Source organism: Spodoptera frugiperda, chromosome 5, assembly GCF_023101765.2.
Source record: "Spodoptera frugiperda isolate SF20-4 chromosome 5, AGI-APGP_CSIRO_Sfru_2.0, whole genome shotgun sequence".
NCBI lineage: Eukaryota > Metazoa > Arthropoda > Insecta > Lepidoptera > Noctuidae > Spodoptera > Spodoptera frugiperda.
In genome coordinates this window covers 3,467,837-3,490,620 of record NC_064216.1, presented here as the reverse complement: position 1 = coordinate 3,490,620, position 22,784 = coordinate 3,467,837, and the positions used below count along the sequence as shown (strand labels likewise).

General features: G+C 35.6%; 2 protein-coding genes across 2 annotated transcripts in view; both read left to right on the top strand.

Annotated features, from left to right (window-relative positions):
* LOC118271785 (uncharacterized) overlaps positions 1–16,026 on the top strand; it is a 59,429-nt gene extending 43,403 nt beyond the window's left edge. Inside the window, exons 2-7 of the mRNA XM_050693764.1 lie at positions 5,378–5,595; positions 6,611–6,764; positions 9,473–10,727; positions 11,308–11,312; positions 11,978–13,160; positions 14,446–16,026. Coding sequence (XP_050549721.1) covers positions 5,378–5,595; positions 6,611–6,764; positions 9,473–10,727; positions 11,308–11,312; positions 11,978–13,160; positions 14,446–15,836 — 4,206 coding nt within the window. The 3' untranslated portion in view covers positions 15,837–16,026. The remainder of the gene's footprint in view (positions 1–5,377; positions 5,596–6,610; positions 6,765–9,472; positions 10,728–11,307; positions 11,313–11,977; positions 13,161–14,445) is intronic.
* A 633-nt stretch (positions 16,027–16,659) lies between these two features.
* Positions 16,660–18,109, top strand: LOC118272136 (protein 5NUC). The gene is made up of 2 exons (XM_050693800.1): positions 16,660–16,674; positions 16,724–18,109. The coding sequence occupies exons 1-2, from the start codon at positions 16,660–16,662 to the stop codon at positions 18,107–18,109; spliced, it is 1,401 nt and encodes a 466-aa protein (XP_050549757.1).
* Positions 18,110–22,784: the final 4,675 nt, after the last annotated feature.

The following is a 22,784-nucleotide window of genomic DNA, read 5'->3' as shown; positions in this document are numbered from 1 at the left end:
TTTCATCGGCCAGCACCGCGCAAAGGTCATTTCCGTCGCATCTATTGATTTTTCCATAACAGCCAATAAAACTACGTAACATCACGACTGTTTTACTTTGAAAAGGTAGGCAGAGATGTATTTGAAGTAGCGATACTATAAAATAACTAATACTCTTACTGTAAACAGTCGTAACAATATCGTTAAAGCCAACTAAGGATTACACATTTGACAAAGACCTTTTTTAAAGGGGTTTGCGCAAAATCATCCAATGAAGATAAATCTTATCTCGCCTTGGGTAAGGCGAGAGAGTCAGACTCTTATTGACTAAAATCCACCCCGTTCCTACTCCTGCTTTTCGAGCCGGAGCCCCGGTAACCCGCTAGGCAGTCCACAGCTCCGGTAACAAAGACCTTAGTACTGCTTTCTGATCAACTAGAACTCTGCTTACCAACCTTGTCAGTACCACATACTGTTACTTATTTACCTACTAAAATGATATAAACTTCAATACATACGACGATATCCACAAAAATATGGCAAAGTTAAATGAAACGTGCGGAATTTTATATGAAGAATGGATTCATTGCGGGTCCAGTGCGCGCTTGATTGCGTACGTGACCACGCAACCGGCAATGTATGCCACATAACTATTGCATAGCACAGTACCTGCATAAAAAGGATCATTGAAACAGTCATGATTTAGGATTGAAGTGTCATCTGTTGGTATTTTGATATTGTTATTGCAAAGCCTTTTGAAAACTGACTGACTGACTGACTGACTGAAAACTTACAAGATATTAGTTGAATTTTAGATATAGTATAAAATATATAACTTCATTAGAAGATCGGACAGATATAATTATATATTCATACAATCTTAAGACGCCACAAGAGCTGCGGACTACGTAGTAGGTTACCAAGGCTCCGGCTCTAAGAGCAGTAGTAGGAACGGGGTAGATTTTATTCAGTAAGAGTCGGACAAGAGTCCCTCTCGCATCACCCAAGGCGTGAATTCGATGACCCCCCCCCCCCTCCTCCCATAAAAAGGACACCATATAAGCTTACCTAATAAGCATTTTGTAGTAATAACCGATCACTGACACTGCTAAATGTTACAACGTCTAAAATATTTCAATCAACGAGGTAATTAAAACCTAATGACACTAAACACAAGTCTGAATTAAGATATTCACTGACTAAGAACTATTCAAACTGTATTATATTACAAAATCAATGTACATTAACAGTAGTACATTGATTAGCTACAACAGTGTGTGCGAACACTATCAATCTAGTCTAATAAAAAAAATCGAAGTTCCTAATTGCAACATAGAAACATCCGCTATTTACTACATGCATAAGTATCGTATGTACATGTATTTACATACGATACTTACACCAAAATGGAGAATGTTAATATTACGTAAATAAAAAAAATACCCACACATTATTAAGTGATAACCTGTAGTGATAACCTGTAGTGATAACCTGTAGTAGGTTATCACTTAATTAGTTATAATTATTAAAAAAATAAATATATGACATGTACTATGACGTCACCGTACAACGTTAATTTTGTATGAGAAATTAAGTCATCAAAACTTTAGATGATAATTTGGTCAGTTTTGATTGTACGACAAAACTAAGTAAACAAATCAATTCGTTACATCGAGGGCTTCATAGTTACACATACACACGTGTCTAAAAACGTTAACATTCTCCATTACAATTGTTGTCTGTTTCTTCCCGCTAATATCTGGAACCGGCCCGACCTTGACGGCACTTTTATTTGCAGGTGGCTGGTGTATTAACGGGTGACTCATGTTACTTTTATTTTATTTCGTAGGTTAGTCGTGTTCGACAAGTCAATTCAATAAAATGTAGTCAATTCAATAAAACTTAAACAGTTCACCGTTGGACTACGGGTCTCATCTATAAAAGGTTTACCTTATTCTTCAATGTTCGCAAGCGGATTACAAATCAAAGTTGATCAAAGAGCGCTACTGCTCAGTCTCCGTCTCAGTTTGCTGTTAAAGTCCCTAATCGGCTTCCATAGTCGACTCTTATCCCCAAAGGGGTAGGCAGAGGTGCACATTATGGCACTTAATGCCACTGTACAATGTACACTCACTTTTCACAATTTATGATTAAGTCCTATGTAATAAGTGGTGAGCCTATTGCCACATACCGGGCACATTTCCAGACTCCGTGATACTACTGAGAACTTTTGCCAGTCCGGCAGTCACACTTGGCCAACGAGGCAGTCAGTCCATAATCGGCTTCCATAGTCGGCTCTTATACTCTTAATACTCGCAAAGAGTCTATGACAAATGTATTCTACGCTGCTACTGGCTGGCGCTACCCATCACTATACGCTGCTATAGGTATACCTATGTACATATATCACGGTTGGTAACAACCCCGCCCAAACAAAACTGGATAACTGCGTGCGTCCGTCGATAAAACGCACACAAAAATATGTCTATATCACCATCATGTACTGCAATGGACGCTCAAATATGAGTGGAAAAGGTTCGCAATCAGAGTGAATAGTTAGTAGCTCTCATTTGTGAAATGATTCAGAGGGTAAAACTTTGCTTTTTAAACTAGCAGCTCGTATTATGATGTGGAAGGAAGTCAGCTATTAGTTACAATTTGTACGTAGATTTTCAATTGAGACTTGGTTTTATCTTATTTATCTTTAAAGCTGAAAGAGATACATAACGACCAATATTTTTGGTATTGATAACCTAACTATGTCAAAACCATTCGATTAGACCAGGAAGGCACATTTGAACGTCAAACTAAACGTTTTAAAGTATCAGTCTATTGATCAATCCTCTAATAAAGCTATTTGCTCGTTCTAAAAGATAGATTTCTATGGAGAAGATCGAGCAAAAAACTCCATAGGTTACTCTTTTCCAATAAGGTTCACAATACAATTTTTTGGTTACATTGCTTGGTTATGAGGCTATTTAAAAAATACAGATGTTAGTTGGTTTAGATAGGCAAGGGGATAGAAAAACCTAGTTTCTGTATTCCGTAGTACTAGCTGTGGTACTAGGTATATCATTTCAATGTTGTGTACATCGCTTATAATAATTACATATGCTATGATTAGAAACGTTATATGTACAGATTTAGCAATAACCGGTCCTGTAATTATTGGCTTATGTGAATACTAATAGTAATCTGTCAGTCAAGTCTAATACACTGGACATAGGTCAAATTAACTAGAATTCTCATTAGTTAGTGTGTATACGTGTTTAGATAAGTTGTTATTAAACTTTCATTAAATCATATTTTCGCAATCTGCATTTTTGACTCGTATGGGGCACGCTTCTTATGCATGAGCTACCTAACAATGTGACATTTTCCGAGTGATATGTAGTTTCTAAGATTATTTAGACACCACTAACAAACGATGAAGGCAAACATCGTGAGGAAATCTAGGTTTATAATTTCTGATCATAAGTTTCAAATCGCCAACCTGCATTGAGCAAGCTTAGTGATTAGTACTCAAACCTTCTCCATGTGAGAAGAGGCCTTTGGTCAGCAGTGGCCACTTATAGGCTGATATATTCAAAATCTTATAAAAGATGTAGCTTAGATACCTTTTTAGGACACCAATGTAATGATTTATCCCACGTTGGGTGAGGCGAGAGAGTGTCAGACTCTTACTGACTAAAATCCACCCTGTTCCTACTCCTGCTTTGAGCCGGCGCCCCGGTAACCCGCTAGATAGTCCGCAGCTCTGGTGGCATCTTAAGATTGTATGAATGTATATCTGTATTAGTAGGGAAAGGTCAAAGGCATTTATTTAGAGATTAAGGGCTATACTATGTCTAACAAATCAACCAATGTTTTAGCTCGTAACTAATCAGTAAAAAGTGAAAATCTCTCTGTGCCTATATTTAAAGGTGTCATTTCATTTTCTGAATCAACTAACAGACGAAATTGGTAACAGAAAGAGTTTTTTAACATTGATTCTATCGAATGTATGTATGTTAAAAATTTACCAGATTCATTAGAGATTTCGGAATAAGATTGGTTCTACTGTTAAATTATAGTTAAAAGATTACAAATCCTTGTTTTGATTAAAGGTCAAATAAGTGTCAGGCCTACAAGATAAAAACAATTATTATATTTTTGCATTCAAATGTCTCTCTCAATTTTATTACGCATGATCTATATGACTAAGATAAAAATAAAATTAGCCTTATCGATGCTTACGTAAGCATAGCGTGTAAGCGTTGCATAAATACGTGCGTTTTTAAAGTTATTACGAGTATTATTGTAGTTAATTTATATTATTATAATTGTATTGATTGGTTTTATAAGGGGATGGTATGTAGACATTAACAAATTTTATTGTTTTTGCCATAAATCTCAACCTGATAAAGTTATGGAGACAGGGTTCAGTGTTAACATAATATAAATATCCCTCTTCGATAAATCAACAAATCGCATAACGAGTATGTATCAGTTCCAAATCCTGTATGTTAACTGAATCCCAAATAAATTAATACTTTTTTCTCATACCCTTTACTCTCTTAATCATGATCTCTTACTCACTATCTTACTGCCGCACTCAGAGACATTTAATGATTACTTAAACTATTCCTTAGTAACTATTTTGTACCGAAAACAATTGCTAAGTATTGGGTTAAGTAACCATTAAATGACTCTGAGTACGGCACTTAAAGTTAGATCTTGTTGTATTTTTTAAAAACAAAAGAGAATCCGTAACAAAAAAATCGAATACAAAACAAACAAAAAATCGTTCTTCATTTTGTTTTCAGTAAAACAGTTTTCAATGTAATCATTAAAAGTCAAATTCGATGGATTGGAGCGCTTCATTCCATTCGTTTTAACAAGCGCGTCGTGTTGCATCAGACAGCGTGTCGAATAGTCGTTAATTATGGCCTTCGAATAACCATGTAGACCACTCATTTATACCTTAATATGAAACGTATTGTTTTGTTAAATACAATTAAAGAGCAGGCTATCATTTTTGTGTATAATATGTTGTATATGGATTTAGAAAAAACTTAAATTTCAATACTTATGGGGACAAAATTAGACATTTATATAGCATGTCCAATTTTATTGAAAATACTGAACACGTTTAGAATTATTTTATAAAACTTTTAAACTATGTACTTGCTTACTGTGCCCGACAGGGTCCATAATTGTGACTTAATATTGGGAGGAAATAAATACTTGAAACTAAATACAAATTAAACATTAACAACAAAAATCTAATAAAAATCTCAAATTTGTTTGACAAAAATAGCACCTCATTGGTCTACCTACAAACTGATTTGACTTTGAATCATTATACTGAACTGATTCGTATGAATCCGTTCTTAAACATGACTATTTTCCATTACAGAACGGGCGGTATCTAGTAACAGCAGTAGTGCTGGCGCTGGCAGCCTTGTCATCGGCCAGTGTGGTGAAGCCACCAGGAGACACCTTCGAGCTCCTCATCCTCCACAACAATGACATGCACGCGCGGTTCGAGCAGACCTCCCAGCAAGGAGGGACCTGCACCACTGCTGACAGGGAGGCAGGAAAGTGCTACGGAGGTTTTCCTAGAGTTGCCCATGTGTAAGTTGTTCTACTGCATTTTTTTTATGGTATAGTGCAGGTATTGAGCTACCATATCACCTTAAGGCAGTTGTCCCACCAACGGCGAGAAAACGACTAACTATCGGCTATTTTCTCGCTCAAGAAACGTACAATAGATATACTTTCCGTGTAAACAAAAAAGATGCATATACAAATAGTTGATCGCTGACTGTTCACACTGCCGGCGAGCACTCGCTTCACTAGTTTGTCGCTGAGCGACAAGAGCTATGAAAGATAACACTCGCTAGGCGACACTCGCCAAGCGATTAGAACTCACACCGAGAGAACAACGAGTGGTCATTTATATACAGTGCGTATCGTAGTGATGCGAGTAATCGCCCGCCACACTCGCATACTCGCTTATAGCCGAGCTACACAAATATCGGAACTACGCACTCGCTCCCCGCGTCTCGCTAACTCGTTTCTAGTTCTAGCTCTACTCGTTACTCGTCAATCGTTGCCGGTGGGACAACTGCCCCCAGGTTAAAAATCGACACTGCATCCCAGAGGACATAGTTAAAAGAGCATTGCTAGCCATTTAGGGATAGCTGAGATTCTTCTAAATTGAGAGATTCCTCTTAATCATCCCTAAATACCTTCCCTTCCCTACCCTGGCCCTGGGTCAATTCTTTACCCCTGGTTCCATAATTTTGGCACGAAAAGCAAATGTGATACACTAATACTACTGTGGCGACACTCTGACAAGTAACAAGTATTATTATTTTTTTAATTTAAAAAAACGTTGCCCCACATTAGGATTTTTTCCTGTATCGTGGGTGCGTTTACAAACATACAAGTTCATATACACATGACACCCAGACCCGAAACAACAATTTGTGGATCACACAAAGAGTTGCTCCGTGCGGGTATCGAACCCGCTACACGTTGCTCGCAGCCGGTTGCCCAGCCACCGCACCAACCGTGCAGTCAAATTTTATTATTTTTTTATTATTGAACTTGCCAAGTTATTTAAGTTACATGTCAAACATTTCAGTGTGAAGGAAGCAAGGAAAGCGGCGCAGTCAGGCGAAGGTCCACCAGTCCTGTACCTGAACGCTGGAGACACGTACACCGGTACAGCATGGTTCACCATCTACAAATGGAAGATCGCTGCGGAATTCGTGAACGCACTCCAACCTGATGCTGTAGTGAGTACCAGAAAGATCTAATTTCCCCGTCAAATACCATCAAATGTGATTTTTCGTATGTCTGTTATCCGTGAAGTGAACGTCCCGGCTTTATGAACGTTGATTCCCATCGGTGTAGGTATATCTATGACATCACTTCAATTGCTTTTGTGTTGTCTTTTGTGTGAAAAAATTGCATAAAACTTATTAAGAATTAGGTTATGCAAAGATACGCGTAGTCATAATTACAATGCTGCTAAATGAAATTATGCCTTATAGTAGAGTAAATTTGAGTACATTTTTAATCAAACTTGCCGCTAAGTATAAACCTACAATGTACAATTTGAATGCCAAACTAGTCACTCTTTGATTTTAATACGTCAAACGTCTTGATGTAGCTATGTTTATGAGGTATGTTTGTACAAATGAACAAAAGGCCCTCCGATATTATTTGACTGACTTTGTAAGTGATACATTAGTATACAAATATAGTATGTAGGTACTACATCTACTAAAAAAATGCATAGTATAGAAGTCAAAACTAAGAAAATGACAAAATTAAGAAATTATAAATACATGCTTGAAAAAATACCTATCACTATTACTATTAGGTACGTAGGGTTTATCAACGTAATAAAAAAAAAATCTAATTAAAACACAATTTACTTTTAGTTTTAATTGCAATAAAAACCAAATTAATTATGATGTTTTTCGGCTTACTTACGTAATTATTTGATGATGAACTCTACTAGTTTTAAACCACGGTAGAGGCTCATATTCATGAGCAGCATTCTGCGACACACGACGATAGAAACCGTCGCTTGCAGCAAATACACGGTCAAGTGTTGTTTTAGAAAAAACTTTAATACAAAATAATATTTTATAATCTAAACGTGAGTTATAAAATGACAATATAACTACAATTTTATTTATGTTAACTTATCTTACAGTTTACAACATCTCGTCATCAAACATGTAAATATTTTGCAACAAGTTAATATAGGTTAAATGTATTATCTAATTACTCGCATTCAAAGACTACTTAGATTATTTTGATTGCCTAATAAAATAACGATGGCATCAAACTTTATCACTTGGCATTGAAAGACGCGTTAAATAAACCGCACTACTGCAAAAAAGATGCTGCTTGAATATATGATTTTGGACAGAATGAGACAGAACTAGTATTTGCATAGTTGTCTTGTTCTGTACCCTTAGTACGACTTTGCTTTACGTTGCGTTCGGCGCTCTGATTTGTTGGTTTATTCGCATCGGCCAATCAGAACGCCGAAAGCGCTCGTTTCGTTTAACGTAAAGCAAACTCGTACTAAGGATACTGCTTAAAAATATCATCTTTTATCATTTTTTGTGCTATTTTTGTTATCATTTGTGTGATTTTATCCTTTAATTGTCATTATTGTCATCATTGTTTAAGCAAGCAAGCGCGTATTACGATTATCTAAGGTTGTAATTGGGCAACGTTTCGGGTTTTCAAATTCAATCATCGGAAATTTTCAGTTAATGTGAAGTTTGGTTTTGTGTTCCTATCACAGATGTAGTATTGGTGAAAAGTGTTTGTGTATCGTCTGAAAAAAAAATGGCTGCATTATGCTATGGTTATCATAGTTACATTGCATTATGGAAACATTTCACGAGCAAAATTGTACGTACAAACTCATACGTACCATTCCTGGAATCATACAAGGGAATAGCCTTGTTTATTACTTGAGTTAAGTTATTACTTGAAGCTGTTCAAGAGAGGATAATATTGTAAGTAAACATGTTCATGTTTATAGAAAAACGTATAACTAACAGACCAAAGAACGTAATACTAACACTACATTATAACTACGTGAACTTTACTAACGATAGTACTTGAACATGTTACTACTCTAGTAATATTATATCTAGCAAATAACATAGAACATAGTGTATATAACATAGAACATAGTGTATATAACATAGGACATAGTGTATATAACATAGGACATAGTGTATATAACATAGGACATAGTGTATATGAATATATGTGTATGTACTCGTCTGTGTAACTTTAACATATGTTTTTTGGTGATGGAATGGTGTTGGAACTAATTATGAATTTGTAAACTTACTAATTTGTGTCCCTGATTATAATAATAAAGAAGAATGGATAGAAACAAATTAATGGCGTAGCATACCTTGGCCCGGAGCTGCGGACTACCTAGCGGGTTTACCGGGGCTCCGGCTCGACAAGCAGGAGTAGGAACGGGGTGGTCTTAGTCAGTAAGAGTCTGACACTCCCTCTCGCCTTGCCCAGGCGAGAGAAGTTATTGGATGACTTTCCCGCTGAAAAAAAAAATTATGTGGGTAAAAATCATCCGATGACTTTTCCCGTCCTTGAGTGAAAGAGCAGATAAGAGTGTCAGACTATTACTGACGTTTGGGAAGTTTTTATTTTTTGCCTAAACACGTTGGTGCGCCCCTGGCCCGAATGCCCCATATAATTGATACGGCGATAGTTACGCGCCTGAAACAAATATCACAAAAGCATATGCATAAACACAATATAGCTATAGCTGGAGCCCATTCAAAATATTGTCAAATAAATGAGTCGTTTCTATCCACTCGAAGTAACAGTAAAATGTTTACTTCTTTTTGTGCTAACTCCTAACCAAACTAATACTTTGTTGAAAGACTATTAATTCCTATTTACTAACATTAATCTTAACAAACATTTTATATTTCAGTCACTCGGCAACAATGACGTCGACAAGAATACATTGCAAGTATCACCATTCTTGGAAAGCTTACAAACACCAATTTTGGCTAGCAACGTTGTATTAAAATCTACTGAAGGAAAAGTTAAAATCCAAAAATCCATTGTGTTTGATGTTGAAGGTGTTAAAGTTGGAGTAGTTGGATATTTAACACCAAACAATAATATTTTGGACAGTTTTGGAAAAATTGAATACATCGATGAAGTTATAGCAGTGGCGGACGAGGTAAAACAACTTCAAGCTTCAGGAGTCAAAATCATCATCGCTTTGGGTCACTCAACTTTAGCTAAAGAGCAAGAAATAGCTAAGTATGTTCCTGGTATCGATCTAGTTATTGCTGGCAACAAAAACACATTCTATTGGGACGGTCAAACTGTTACCGACGAACACAAACCCATAGTTGTGACACAGGCATCAGGAAAACAAGTGCCGATTATTCCATCGACAGCTTACAATAAATACCTCGGTAGTATTAAAGTCACTTTCGATGATAACGGAGAAATTTCAGAATACAATGCTAAACCTATCCTCTTGGACGATTCGGTTCCTCAACCCAAAGAAGATGTACAGTTGCTCGAAATACTATCTCTTGATCTTCCTAGAAATACAGAAGTACTTGGACAAACATCTGTCGTACTCGACGGGCAATCTTGTTCCAGTGAAGAATGTAACCTCGGAAACTTAGTCACTGACGCCATTGTGTACTATTACGCTGTGAACTACGAGGGTGTGAGATGGACTGATGCTCCAATAGCAATCGTTCCCAGTGGTGCTTTCGCAAGTCACTCGATTGCACCACCCAATAGACCTGCTGATGTAACAAGAGCTGATTTGCTTGCCGCTATGCCCTTGGAAAGTAACCTCGTGGCTGTAACTATGAACGGACAAGTCCTGAAACAGGTTCTAGAACACTCTGTAAACGATGACAATGTTTCTAGTTTCTTACAATTTTCTGGATTACGCGTAGTGTATAGAATGAAAAATCCACAAGGATCTAGACTGGTAAGCGCTGTTGTCCGTTGCTGGGAATGCAATGTTCCGATGTTTTATGAAGTCGAAGATAACAGAAGCTATAAAATATTGATGCCAGCAGCTATGGCTAACGGAGAATATGGATATTCAATGCTGACTGACCTACCAAAAATTGAGCTTGATTATGATGAGGTCACTTGTACCGCAGAATTCATAAAATTGAGGAGCCCTGTTTACCCAGAAATAGATGGACGTGTCGGCAGAGCATCTGGCCATATGATCACATCTTCCTTGCTTCTTGTTGCTCTTTTATCCTACCTCATAATGTAATCGGTTACTTGAGGTACATTTTGTAACTACGTATGTAAATATTTACCAGACTTTAAGGCTTTTTTTATATTTTTTGTGATAAATATATTTTGAATTAATATTGTGAGTATTTATTACCTATCCTGAAGCTTGCTTGAGAAACTAGTCACGAAGTTAACATGTAAATTACAAGGAAGAGTTATTCTAGAACGCAACAAGATAGATGATATGAAATTAGAACAAGATATCTAAATTCGAAAACTTGTAAGTATTAAAAATATACTCTAACTCGTGCATACTCGTGGATTGAAATTGGCATGCATTACCTGGACCTTGTTACTTTTTCTAAAACCTATCATAAACTAAATAAAAATCACTCATCATTTTAATTCTATGACAATTGGTGGGAACAAATATCGATCTTTGGCAAAATCCCTACTAGATAAGGTATTACTAATAATATCCATCAGTTTTACACAGTCAATGATCATATTATAATTAAAACATTAACTAAACAATTAAAGGGATTGTAAGAATCATTGTAGATAACCAATGCATGAATACTTGATCTAACAGAAAAATCAAGTAAGGCCTTGTCAATAATTAACTTCAACCAACAACATAGACCGATAGACGTTACTTAGTGCATGCCCTAGCTTCTGTCAATGTCATTTTAGATGAGCAAAATTTACACACACTTACTATAAGGTAGATTTACTTAGGGTCAGAACTCAGAAGAAACTCCAAAACCATACAAGCCAGCACCAAACCAAAAAAAAAACAGATTTGAATTCAGTACTCGTATAATGGAAAATTCAAACATGAGTATGGTGGGTCATATCGTTTCGGAGTCAGTTATAGACCCTGTGTAAATCTGCCTATATTCATACATATAAATGCATCAGTCATAGTTTTAATTACGTTCATTTGAAGTCATTTTAACTATCACTGAAACTCAAAGGTTGTATTTTACAACCTTCAAATGTTCCATACGAATGTTTTTCAATGACTTACGTTAGTATACGTATTTACAATATCTAAAGTTAGAGACATGAACATTTCGAAACGGATTTGTCTTGGATCTACAGTTCAATGGTACATAGCATGTGATTGAGTTGTTGCAACTGTGAATGTTGGCATGGAGTTTCACTAACCAATATCGTGTGAACTGCATTTATTAATTCTTTGTTTCAGTGTCTTGGAAACCACGAATTTGATAATGGCGTATCAGGACTCTCTCCGTTTATAACAAATCTTACATGCCCAGTTCTAGCCGCCAATCTCAATCTCACAAATGTGCCCGAGTTACAGAGTCAAAGCAATTTAATGAATTCAGTTGTATTAGATATAAATAATACTAAAATTGGTATCGTTGGGTACTTAACACCAGATACCAAATTCCTGGCTATAAGAAATAATGTTGAATACATAGATGAGATAGTAGCGGTGCGAAATGAAGTGGCTTTACTTAAATCTAAAGGAGTGAACATAATCATAGCACTCGGTCACTCAGGTTTTGTAAAGGACTTAGAAATAGCAAGAGACGTGGAAGATATTGATCTTGTCATAGGCGGTCACACTAATACTTTTTTATGGAATGGAAATGTAACAGATTCAGACATTCCTGACGGTCCTTATCCCACTATGGTGGAACAAAGTTCTGGCAGATTGGTGCCTGCAGTGCAAGCTTATGGATTCACTAAATATCTTGGAAAACTACACATGATATTCAACGCTGACGGTGAAATAAACAGCATTGATGGAAATCCTATACTCTTAGATAATTCTATTTCCCAAGACCCAGCAGTTTTAGAAATTGTTAATTACTATCAGGAGAGTGTCCAAAACATTACTGAGCAAGTTATTGGAAATACGTCAACATTTGTAGATGGTCATTCATGTCGGATAAAAGAATGTAACATGGGTAACTTTATGGCCGATGCTATAATCCATAATTACGCTTCAACTTACAGAGGGCAAGGTTGGACTGACGCTCCTATCGCTATCGTCCACAGTGGTGGTATAAGATCATCATTCGAAATACAAGATTCAATAACCAATATTACGAAAGGAGATACTTTACGTGTCATGCCCTTTGACGGTATTTTAGTTAAAATTCAAATAGATGGTCAAACTATATTGAAGATGTTAGAACATTCTGTTCGAAACTATAATGCTTCGTTCCCATCGGGACATTTCTTGCAAATGTCAGGAATGAAAGTCAAATACGACATGAGCCAACTTCCTGACAGTAGGGTTATGAATGTTTCTGTGCAATGTGGCTATTGTTTGTATCCTGAATATAGTACTCTGAACGAGACAGAAGAATACAATATCTTGATGCCTGCCTTTTTAGCAAACGGGGGTGATGGTTTCAATATGTTTGATAATTTACCTATAACACTTTTGGACATAGATGAAATTTCGTCTGCAGAAGCTTATATACAAAATAACAGTCCCCTGCATCCAGCTGTGGAAGGCCGTATTATATTAGAAAATGTAGACTAAGTCGAACAAGAAAATTAGTTAGTGGTCAAAGGCTGCAAATAACTACTTCATATTTTAGAAAAATTATTCCCAGTAAAATGACACGGAAAAATAGCTAAGTCTTTAAAAGACTGAAGGCTGAGTACAATCAAAATAGAAAAATAAGAAGTATTTTATTTAAGTCCAGGTTTATTCGTATTCCGTCCAAGATAGACAAAGAAGAGGAAAAAAAACTATTATTTAAGCGCATATAAAATATAAATGATAATTTAAGTTCCTCTACACGTACCCTATAACGTGATATTCCTAATATACGTAAATGATATTACAATTTGTACTTATAGATAATACTTACTTAGATTTAAAAAAATACTAGAACAATATACTTTTTGTCATTAATATAACTCTCTCAATATAAGTATCTTTAGGTATGCATGTCAATTTCATAAAGTTAGTACTAACAGTCTACGTTGCGTCATTTGACGAATGCATGCATCCTTCACAAACAATGGACGGGCTACAAATGACATATGTTTGCATCTTGCTTAGAAACAATGAAAATTGTCCACGAAGCGACAACGTTAAATCATGCATTCCTCAAATGATGCAACATGGACTTAATTCCTAATTAATTTAATTGTTTAGTATCCATTACTGTAAGGTTAGTGAAATTTAATAATCATTGTGCAAAGTATGCAAAATAAATAACTGACATGACAATTAAATAAATCATTGTATGATCTTATTAAAAGTTCCTTTAAGTTTCCTAAAAATATTGGTCTATTATTATTTCAAAACCACATACTTTAATACCTACCCATTCCTTAATTAAAACTATTGAAGGAGAATCGAGTTAATTTTCCTGGATCCGTTTGTAAGTACCTTTATTTTAATAGGCATGATCCTTTTACTTATAATTTGGATTACAATATTTAATGAACCGGTTTGTTCAGAGCGACCTCTAGATATTGGATCCTAATGTTTAATTTTTATATTTATTTCATCTGTGTGTGCTAAACTAACCAACATTCGTAACGTTGCACTAACATAACTGTACAAATGCACGGATATATTTATTTATAAAATTAATTTAATTTACCCACCTCTTTTAATATCTGCACGTTCTTTCTCCAAATAATAACAAATGCATGCTACATGAATGCCTTCATTGTTACAGTCTTTGGGGAACCATGAATTCGACAATGGAATATCTGGTCTAACACCGTTCGTTGAAAACCTCACGTGTCCAATACTTGCAGCTAATTTAATTCTAACCAAAGAACCCGAACTACAAGCTAAGAAAAATTTAATGGACTCTGTAGTATTTGACATTAACGGTACTAAAATTGGAGTCATTGGTTATTTAACTCCTGATACAAAAGTATTGGCTATTAGAAATGACGTTGAATACGTTGAAGAAGTGATAGCTATTCAAAAAGAAGCTGCCAGACTTAAAGAATTTGGAGTAAATATTCTTATTGCTCTGGGACATTCTGGTTTCACTAAAGACTTAGAAATAGCTGAAAAAGTAGAAGATATCGATGTCGTTATAGGTGGACATACTAACACGTTTTTATGGAATGGTACCAGTCCTGACATTGAGAAACCAGAAGGCATGTACCCGACGCTTGTAAAACAAAAATCTGGAAGACTAGTTCCGGCTGTACAAGCTTACGCATACACCAAATATCTAGGTAAACTTCACATCATATTCGATGCAAATGGCGAAATAATCAGTTCTGATGGTAATCCTGTACTTTTGGACAATTCAGTGCCTCAAGATCCAGATGTATTAACAATTGTAAATCGTTATCGTGAAAGTATGTTGCAAATAACGGAACAAATAGTTGGAAATACTTCAGTTGTACTGGATGGGCAGACATGCCGTTTGAGAGAATGCAATATGGGGAATCTGATAACCGATGCAATGATACATAGATATGCTTCAGAATACAGAGGATATGGCTGGACTGATGCGCCAATAGCTATCATCCAAGGAGGTGGAATCAGAGCTACAGTTGCTCACATTAATTCACCAGCAAATATTACACAAGGAGATCTCTTACGTGTGATGCCTTTTGATGGAAATATTGTAAAAATAACAATTAACGGCAGTGATGTGTTGAAGATGTTGGAGCATTCAGTGTGGAAGTATAATACAAAGCGTGCTGTCGGTCAGTTTTTGCAAATGTCTGGAATGATGGTAGAATATGATTTTCGCAACGCACCTGGGAAAAGAGTATCTAAAGTCTACATGCGTTGTGGTGAATGCACTAACCCTGAATATTCAGCGCTGAATAAGACAGGAACGTACAAAATACTGATGCCAGCATTTTTATCGATGGGTGGAGATGGATTTTCTATGTTTGATGGTCTACCTTCTACCCCTTTGAGTTACGATGAGTTAGGGTCTACAATCCAATACGTGGAGAATCACAGTCCTGTATACCCAGCTGTTGAAGGCAGGATTGTCATACACAACCTCGACAAATTACGTAACTCGGGAACCAATTTAAAATTGTCTGTACTAGCAGTCATTGTATTCCTTTATACATTGTTGTTTTAAAATATTTGTTTGTAACAAGATCGAAAATTGAAGATGGTCATTCATCATTATACGTACGTAGAATTTTATTAAAAGCAGGGTTTGTACTTGTTAAAATAACTATATTATATACCTAAGTTCTTATAAATATCTTCGGTAGGTAAGTACTGTTTTAATCTTTGTCTGTTTTCAATAAACGCTATTACCTATATCTCTTTTTGTATTTAATTTTATTTTCAACGTTTTCTAACTAAATCTTCCTAATGCATTATCGACATATAGGTACTTAGAACTTGAGTTGTTAACCTGAACTTGCGAACCCGATCTGAAACAAAATCACTAACAAAAACAAAGCTTTTGGAACTACACATTTCAATCCACTGTGAACTATCAACGTAATTATAGGACGCCAGTCCGCGGACGCGTAACAAAAATCGTTAACAGACAGTACATACCCTGTATATACCAACTATCTACCTATCTAGGCTACCTACGTACCTATAGTAATACACCGCACTAGCCAATCAATAAAACTGCAATTGAGAGCCGACACAAAATATGTCCGAACAAAGTAATCACGATGATTGAATGATGTTGCGTTACATACACACACGTCCACGTATGGACCACGCTAACCACGCCGTGTTTCAAACATTCAATGGATTCACAAGCGCTGAATTTTCTCTTTGAATCTCGAATTTTGAAGTACCTACCTATATACCTATTGAATACTGACGTTGGCGTATTCAAACAAAGAGTGGCCGGAAAAACAGGCGCGAGTTTATTACGCAGGCGTGTACCGACCCCAATAAACACAGAACTATTTTATTTGAGTACTACGTTCATGATTTTAGATAAAGTACAATGAGGACGTTTAAATTCTTTTTACATTACAATTTTTGTTTCAGTCTCTTGGGAACCACGAATTCGACGATGGAGTCAGCGGGCTTACACCTTTCATAGAAAGTCTTACCTGCCCAGTATTATCAGCCAATCTTGTTCTTAACAAAGTGCCAGAACTTGCTAGGGAACCTAATCTTAAAAAATCTATAGTACTTGATGTTGCGGGTCATAAAATTGGTATAGTTGGCTACTTAACGCCAGAAACCAAGGTATTAGCAGTACCAAATGACGTCGAGTATATTGATGAAATAGAAGCTCTCAACAAAGAAGTAAAGAAACTGCAATCTGAAGGAATCAAAATAATCATTGCTGTTGGTCATTCTGGATATCTTAGAGATTTAAAAATAGCTAAAGAAGTTGATGGATTAGACTTAGTTATTGGTGGACATACGAACACATTCTTATGGAACGGCACAAGCCCAGATGCGGAAAAACCCGAAGGCTTCTATCCTACTTACGTGCAGCAACCATCTGGAAGAAAAATTCCTGTTGTCCAAGCGTATGCTTACACCAAGTATTTAGGAAAACTACATTTGGTATTCGATTCTGAGGGTAATTTAATTAGTTCAGATGGAAAGCCAATTCTTTTAGACCATAATATACCTCAAGATAAAGAAGTGTTGAAAATAATAAGCAAGTACAAAGCCAGTGTTGTTCATTTAACAGAAGAAGTGGTAGGACGTACTGGTGTAATTTTAAATGCCCATCCGTGCTCGGGTGCAGAATGTAATATGGGTAACTTGATCACGGATGCGATGGTTGATAAGTACGCCTCAGAATACACCGGGGAACATTGGACAGACGCACCTATTGGTATAATTCAAGCTGGTGGTATACGCACGTCAATAGCGCGTGCCACATTGCCAACTAATATCACCACAGGAGATTTACTCTCGGTGATGCCTTTCGAAGGTAGTGCAGTAACTATATCAGTCAATGGCAGTATTCTTTATGAAATGTTGGAATACTCAGTCTCTCGCTACAATCCTTTAGCTTCAAACGGGGAATTCTTACAAGTGTCTGGTATACAAGTCGTGTATGATCTTAGAAGGCCACCCGGATCAAGAGTTGTTGATGCTAAAGCAAGATGTTGGGCATGTGATGTTCCCAAATTTACAAAAATAGTAGACAGAGATATTTACAAAGTGATAATGCCTAGTTTCCTTTCAACGGGCGGGGATGGTTTCTCTATGTTTCTTGGTTTGCCTAAAACAACTTTAGGTTATAATGAATTAGCATGTACCAAATTGTATGTTGCACGTTACAGTCCAATTCACCCACAAATTGAAGGGCGTATCACTTTCTTAAATGATGAGCCGAGTGCTTCTTGTACTGTAAACATATCATTATTATTAATGTTGGTTACTATTGCAACATTCCTTATAGTTTAAAATTTTAACAATCTATACTTTGTATGTATATGGAGAACAGCAATTCCTATAAATTATTTTTTACTAAACCAAAATTTTACTGTTGTATTAGGTATTAAGAACTAAATAAGTATTAGCTTTTACCTATGTATACTTAACTAGTGGTCGCCTAGTGATCGAAATTCGACCATATACGATTTAATTTACAATACCACTTAACATACGTTCAAGGATAATTTTAATTTAACTCAAACTCAAACAAACTCTTTTATAAAACTCTATTCATATAAGACGTGAGAATATCATCGCAATGTCTGTCAATTTTGACGTTTTGCCAAATACGATCAGATACTATGCATGGTAGTGTGTGTAATGTTTTATTTATTGATTTAATGTACTTAATAAGCATTATTTTTGAAAAATATTGGCATTCTGCACTTCTCCTACACATAAACTATAAGTGTACTAAATTTTATGCTCCTACGTTCGCGCAATTTTCGTAAAAAGGGGTAAAAAGTTTTTGCATCACGTATTAATAAGGGAGGTAGGGGAGGGATGGGCACTTTTTCACAATTTAATGCATAAAAAATCAGATTTTGTAGATAATCTACATTTATTGCCACTTCCTATTGCTTCATATTTTTGGCTAGATATCTTATAAAGAACTTGCTTATAATAATAATCAGTCTCCTAATTAGGAGATAATTAAAAAATTAAGTCAAAAGTGCCCAAGGCTCCCTATGGTAGGGAGATATGGGCACACCCGGTGGAAGGCTTGGGCATGGCCTGTAAAACACTTAACATCTATAATAGACTCCAAAAACAAACGTAATATATATAATAACAACACAAAAAAAAACATCTTAAATATATCACGACTTATCTTAAATTATTTATAACCCGTAAAAGCTTATATTTATATTTATCAGCTGTTGTTTTTATTTTTGATCCTTTTGATACCTCTTCTATGGCTCGTAATATCAAATCTTTGGGAATTTCTCGTCGTAAACCTTTCTTTTTGAATCTTTCTGTAATTAAAAATATTTCAAATAGTTTAATTAAAGCAGGTAATTATAATTTTCAAAAGACCTCCTGTACGCAATATAAAGAATGCCCATTGCTTCCTCTGTAAACATTTTCAACACAATTTACCGGCATTTTTTTTTGTTTAGGTATTGAAACGTTAATTTTAGTTTAATTTATTAGTTAGTAAATATACAATAGATATATAATAAAAAATACACATACCTTTCGTTACTTTTCTCTGTATTAAGATCCGAATCCACAACAAAATATTTACTTTTACGAGCGCATAATCTTCAAATGTGTTTGTGTTTAACAACTGACGGAAATAACAGATAGTCTGGATGGGATAGGATGGATGAACAGTTTTGCCAGACGGTAAAGTAAACTACCAAATTAAGAAAAAAGAAAACCTATGACAGGATCAGAATAAAAGGGGGGTGCCCATGTCTCCCGACTGCCCATCCCTCCCCTACCTCCCTTATATAGATACAGTATTATTGCGACTTAAGTATTTATTAAATTAATGACATTAGAATGCGTCCTAAGTAGGGATGGGACAGGGAATGCAATGCGAGATTCACATTATTATGAAATAATTATAATATTTGAATGTATTAGTAAAAAATAATTACATTATAAGATAAACATTGATTTTATGACTTTTTCTCGGGTATTGGAACAAAACATTTTTTCTAAAGTTACGAGGATGAAGTTGGCAGCAGGAGGTAATTTTTTCAGAATTTTAAGTAGTCTACTATTTCTTTGACTTGTGTAACTATAAAATAACAATTGATAGAAAGAACTAGTCTTTTCTTGTAATGTCTAAAACTTAGTAAAGTAACCGCGTTAATCTCGCGAGATCTCATCCAAATTGCGAACGAGATTAATCTCACAAAAAATTGACTCGAGATTGCATTCCCTAGTCCTAAGTATTGACTTTATGTGAATTAAACTTTTGTGATTTTCACGTTAATTTAATTTATATTCAAATAAAGGTGTACAAGTAATGTATGAATAATAAATAATAGACCAAAAAACATGACACTAGATTAAGATAATATCAATAGCATGATTAGAAACTGAGCTTATTTAACAAACTGTGCCCAAACAAAGAAATAATGTGGTAAGTGGAATACCAAATTAGAATTCTTAAATACACTTATGGTGTTATTAGTTTTCTGGAACGAACGTGATTTATGACTTAGCCAAATCAATTTTCTTTTATTGGTTCACGGATTGTAAACGCCAAAGCAATATATAAATATGGGTCTAACGAATTGGAATATTACAGAATATTAGCGATAATTAAGACATTAGAGTACAATACATTCATTCCCAGTCAAAAATCAGGTATTCTCGTAGGACGGTACTATTCTTTAGAATAGTAATTCCCCACCGGAGGCCCGCAGAAGACAAAAAAGGGGGCCACAATATGAAAAACATCTACAAAGACTGTACCTCCGTCCAATAAATACCTACCAAAATTAGTGCTTAAATAAAGTTACATTAAGAGGTGACTCTGAGAGATGCGACTGATTTTAATTATGAGTTTCATTTCACATTTTTTAAAAAGAGTAAAACGATGGAGTTTCTTACTCGTTCTTCTCCATTCGAAGCAACACTTTGGAACGAGCGCCTAGCTTCACTGACGGACAAACTGACGGACAATCCAATTTAACGTTTCAAAAGTGCCTAATTTAGGATTAATTGAAATAAATGCTTTGACTTTGACTAATGACTGTTACACAGTACCTACTGACTGACTATGTCACAAATCAGCCAAGCACATTTTATTAACAATTCACACGAGTTCCTACTTAAAAAGTACATATATTTCAACATATTTTTAAGTTACTAAGCTCAAAACTTTTACATAATTTGTATAGTTTATGTATTCGGTAGACACTTTCATAATTTGCTCAAATGCTTCATCTTTAAGGCCAAAGTTCCTTCAAAGAGATGTGATGAGCGGAGCGGAGTATTTTAGACAAACAATAGAATTTTGTTGTTTATACAATTCTTTTCCCTTCAGTTTCTCTAGAGATGTCGTACTAAGTGGTCTCTTACACAACTCCGCTCATTTTCGCTCATCTTCATTTTTGCTCAACCAAAGACCTTAACCCTAATCTGACGACGTATCTCTTTAGTGGGTAACAGCAATTTAGTAATTTAATAATAATTTAAATGAGTTTTATTTATGTAACCCGAGCATTCGAGGGATTTGGCCTACCTTTATGTAAAGATTACATGATTAGGTACATAAGAGCAGGCCACATCGCTCGAAGGGCTGGAAAGTGCTCAAGTCTACCTACTTCATTTTTTTCAATGTTGTATACTTACTTATGAAATAAAATTTTGAGCTCACCTTGTTTTTATGATTGTTTTAGTTTTTGGTTGTGGTTCAGGTTGATATATTATGTATATTTTTGCCATAAATCTCAATACATACTAAGAAAATTGTGTACATCTTGCCTGTTGTATTAAATAAAAATGTTTAATATACTTAAAGTTGGTTTAATTTAATTTTCCAAGTCAACTGAAAGCTACCGGAGGCCCAACACGTCCCCAATTCCCATCCCCCAATTCTCAATCCCTATAAGTCCGGCAAAGCACTTGTAATTCATTTAGTGTTGTGAGTATGTGGCGCTATACAATGTGATAGGCGTGGGACTTCTAACCCGTTAAGGCTGAGTATTACATCTAATTTTATCGACAAAAAAAATAATCTGGGGTGTTAAACCCCTAATTAAAAATATTGAAAAATAGTGAGTTTTTCGGTAAAAATAATTCACAAATGATTTTTTTTCTCACCAAAACATTATCAAACATATGAAAAAAGTAATGAATTAGTTAGCCAAGGTTATTAGCTACCGTTTGTCGTTTTTTTTTTGTTTCTACGACGCATACAACCTTAGATATCAAAAAAAGTAAAAAAAATATTAAAATAGCCATAACTTTTAGGGGGAGGGGAATCGACTCCTTCGACCCCCGACTTTTATCGATAAAATTAGATGTAGTAGGTACTCAGCCTTAACGGATTAGAAGTCTGACTCTGTCTGTCAGATCAGGCGAGCCACACGCTGCTCAATGCCACAAAAATCTATCGATTAAGTGATCATTATAAAATAATGACTGCCTCGTTGGTCGAGTGGTCGCAAGTGCGACTGCTGAACAAGGGGTCTCGGGTTCGATTCCCGGGTCGGGCAAAGTATTACTGGGCTTTTTTCGGATTTTCGAAAATTTCTCGGTAGTAGCATTGAGTCTGGAATTGTGTCCAGGATATGGCAATAGGCTCACCCCCTATTACATGAGACTTATAACACAAATGGTGAAAAGTGTGTGTACATTATACAACGGCATTACGTGCCGTAATATGCACCTCTGCCTACCTCTTCGAGGATAAAAGGCGTGACGTTGTGTGTGTGTCTGTATAAAATTTCAGAAACCGAATATAAAAATTAGGTAAATACAGGTACTAGGCGATCAGATTTACAAAAGAAATGTTTCGTAATATTAGCGAGTGACCCCTGTAGTGTTGTGACATGTTTGTATGATTTAAAATCAAGAACCATGCGACACCAAGTATTTGGTACCAATTTTTTTTAAACGTATTTTGAGCTGAAACTTTGTGTAGAGATTCTATTCAACCTGTATTCTTCAGTGCTTCTTG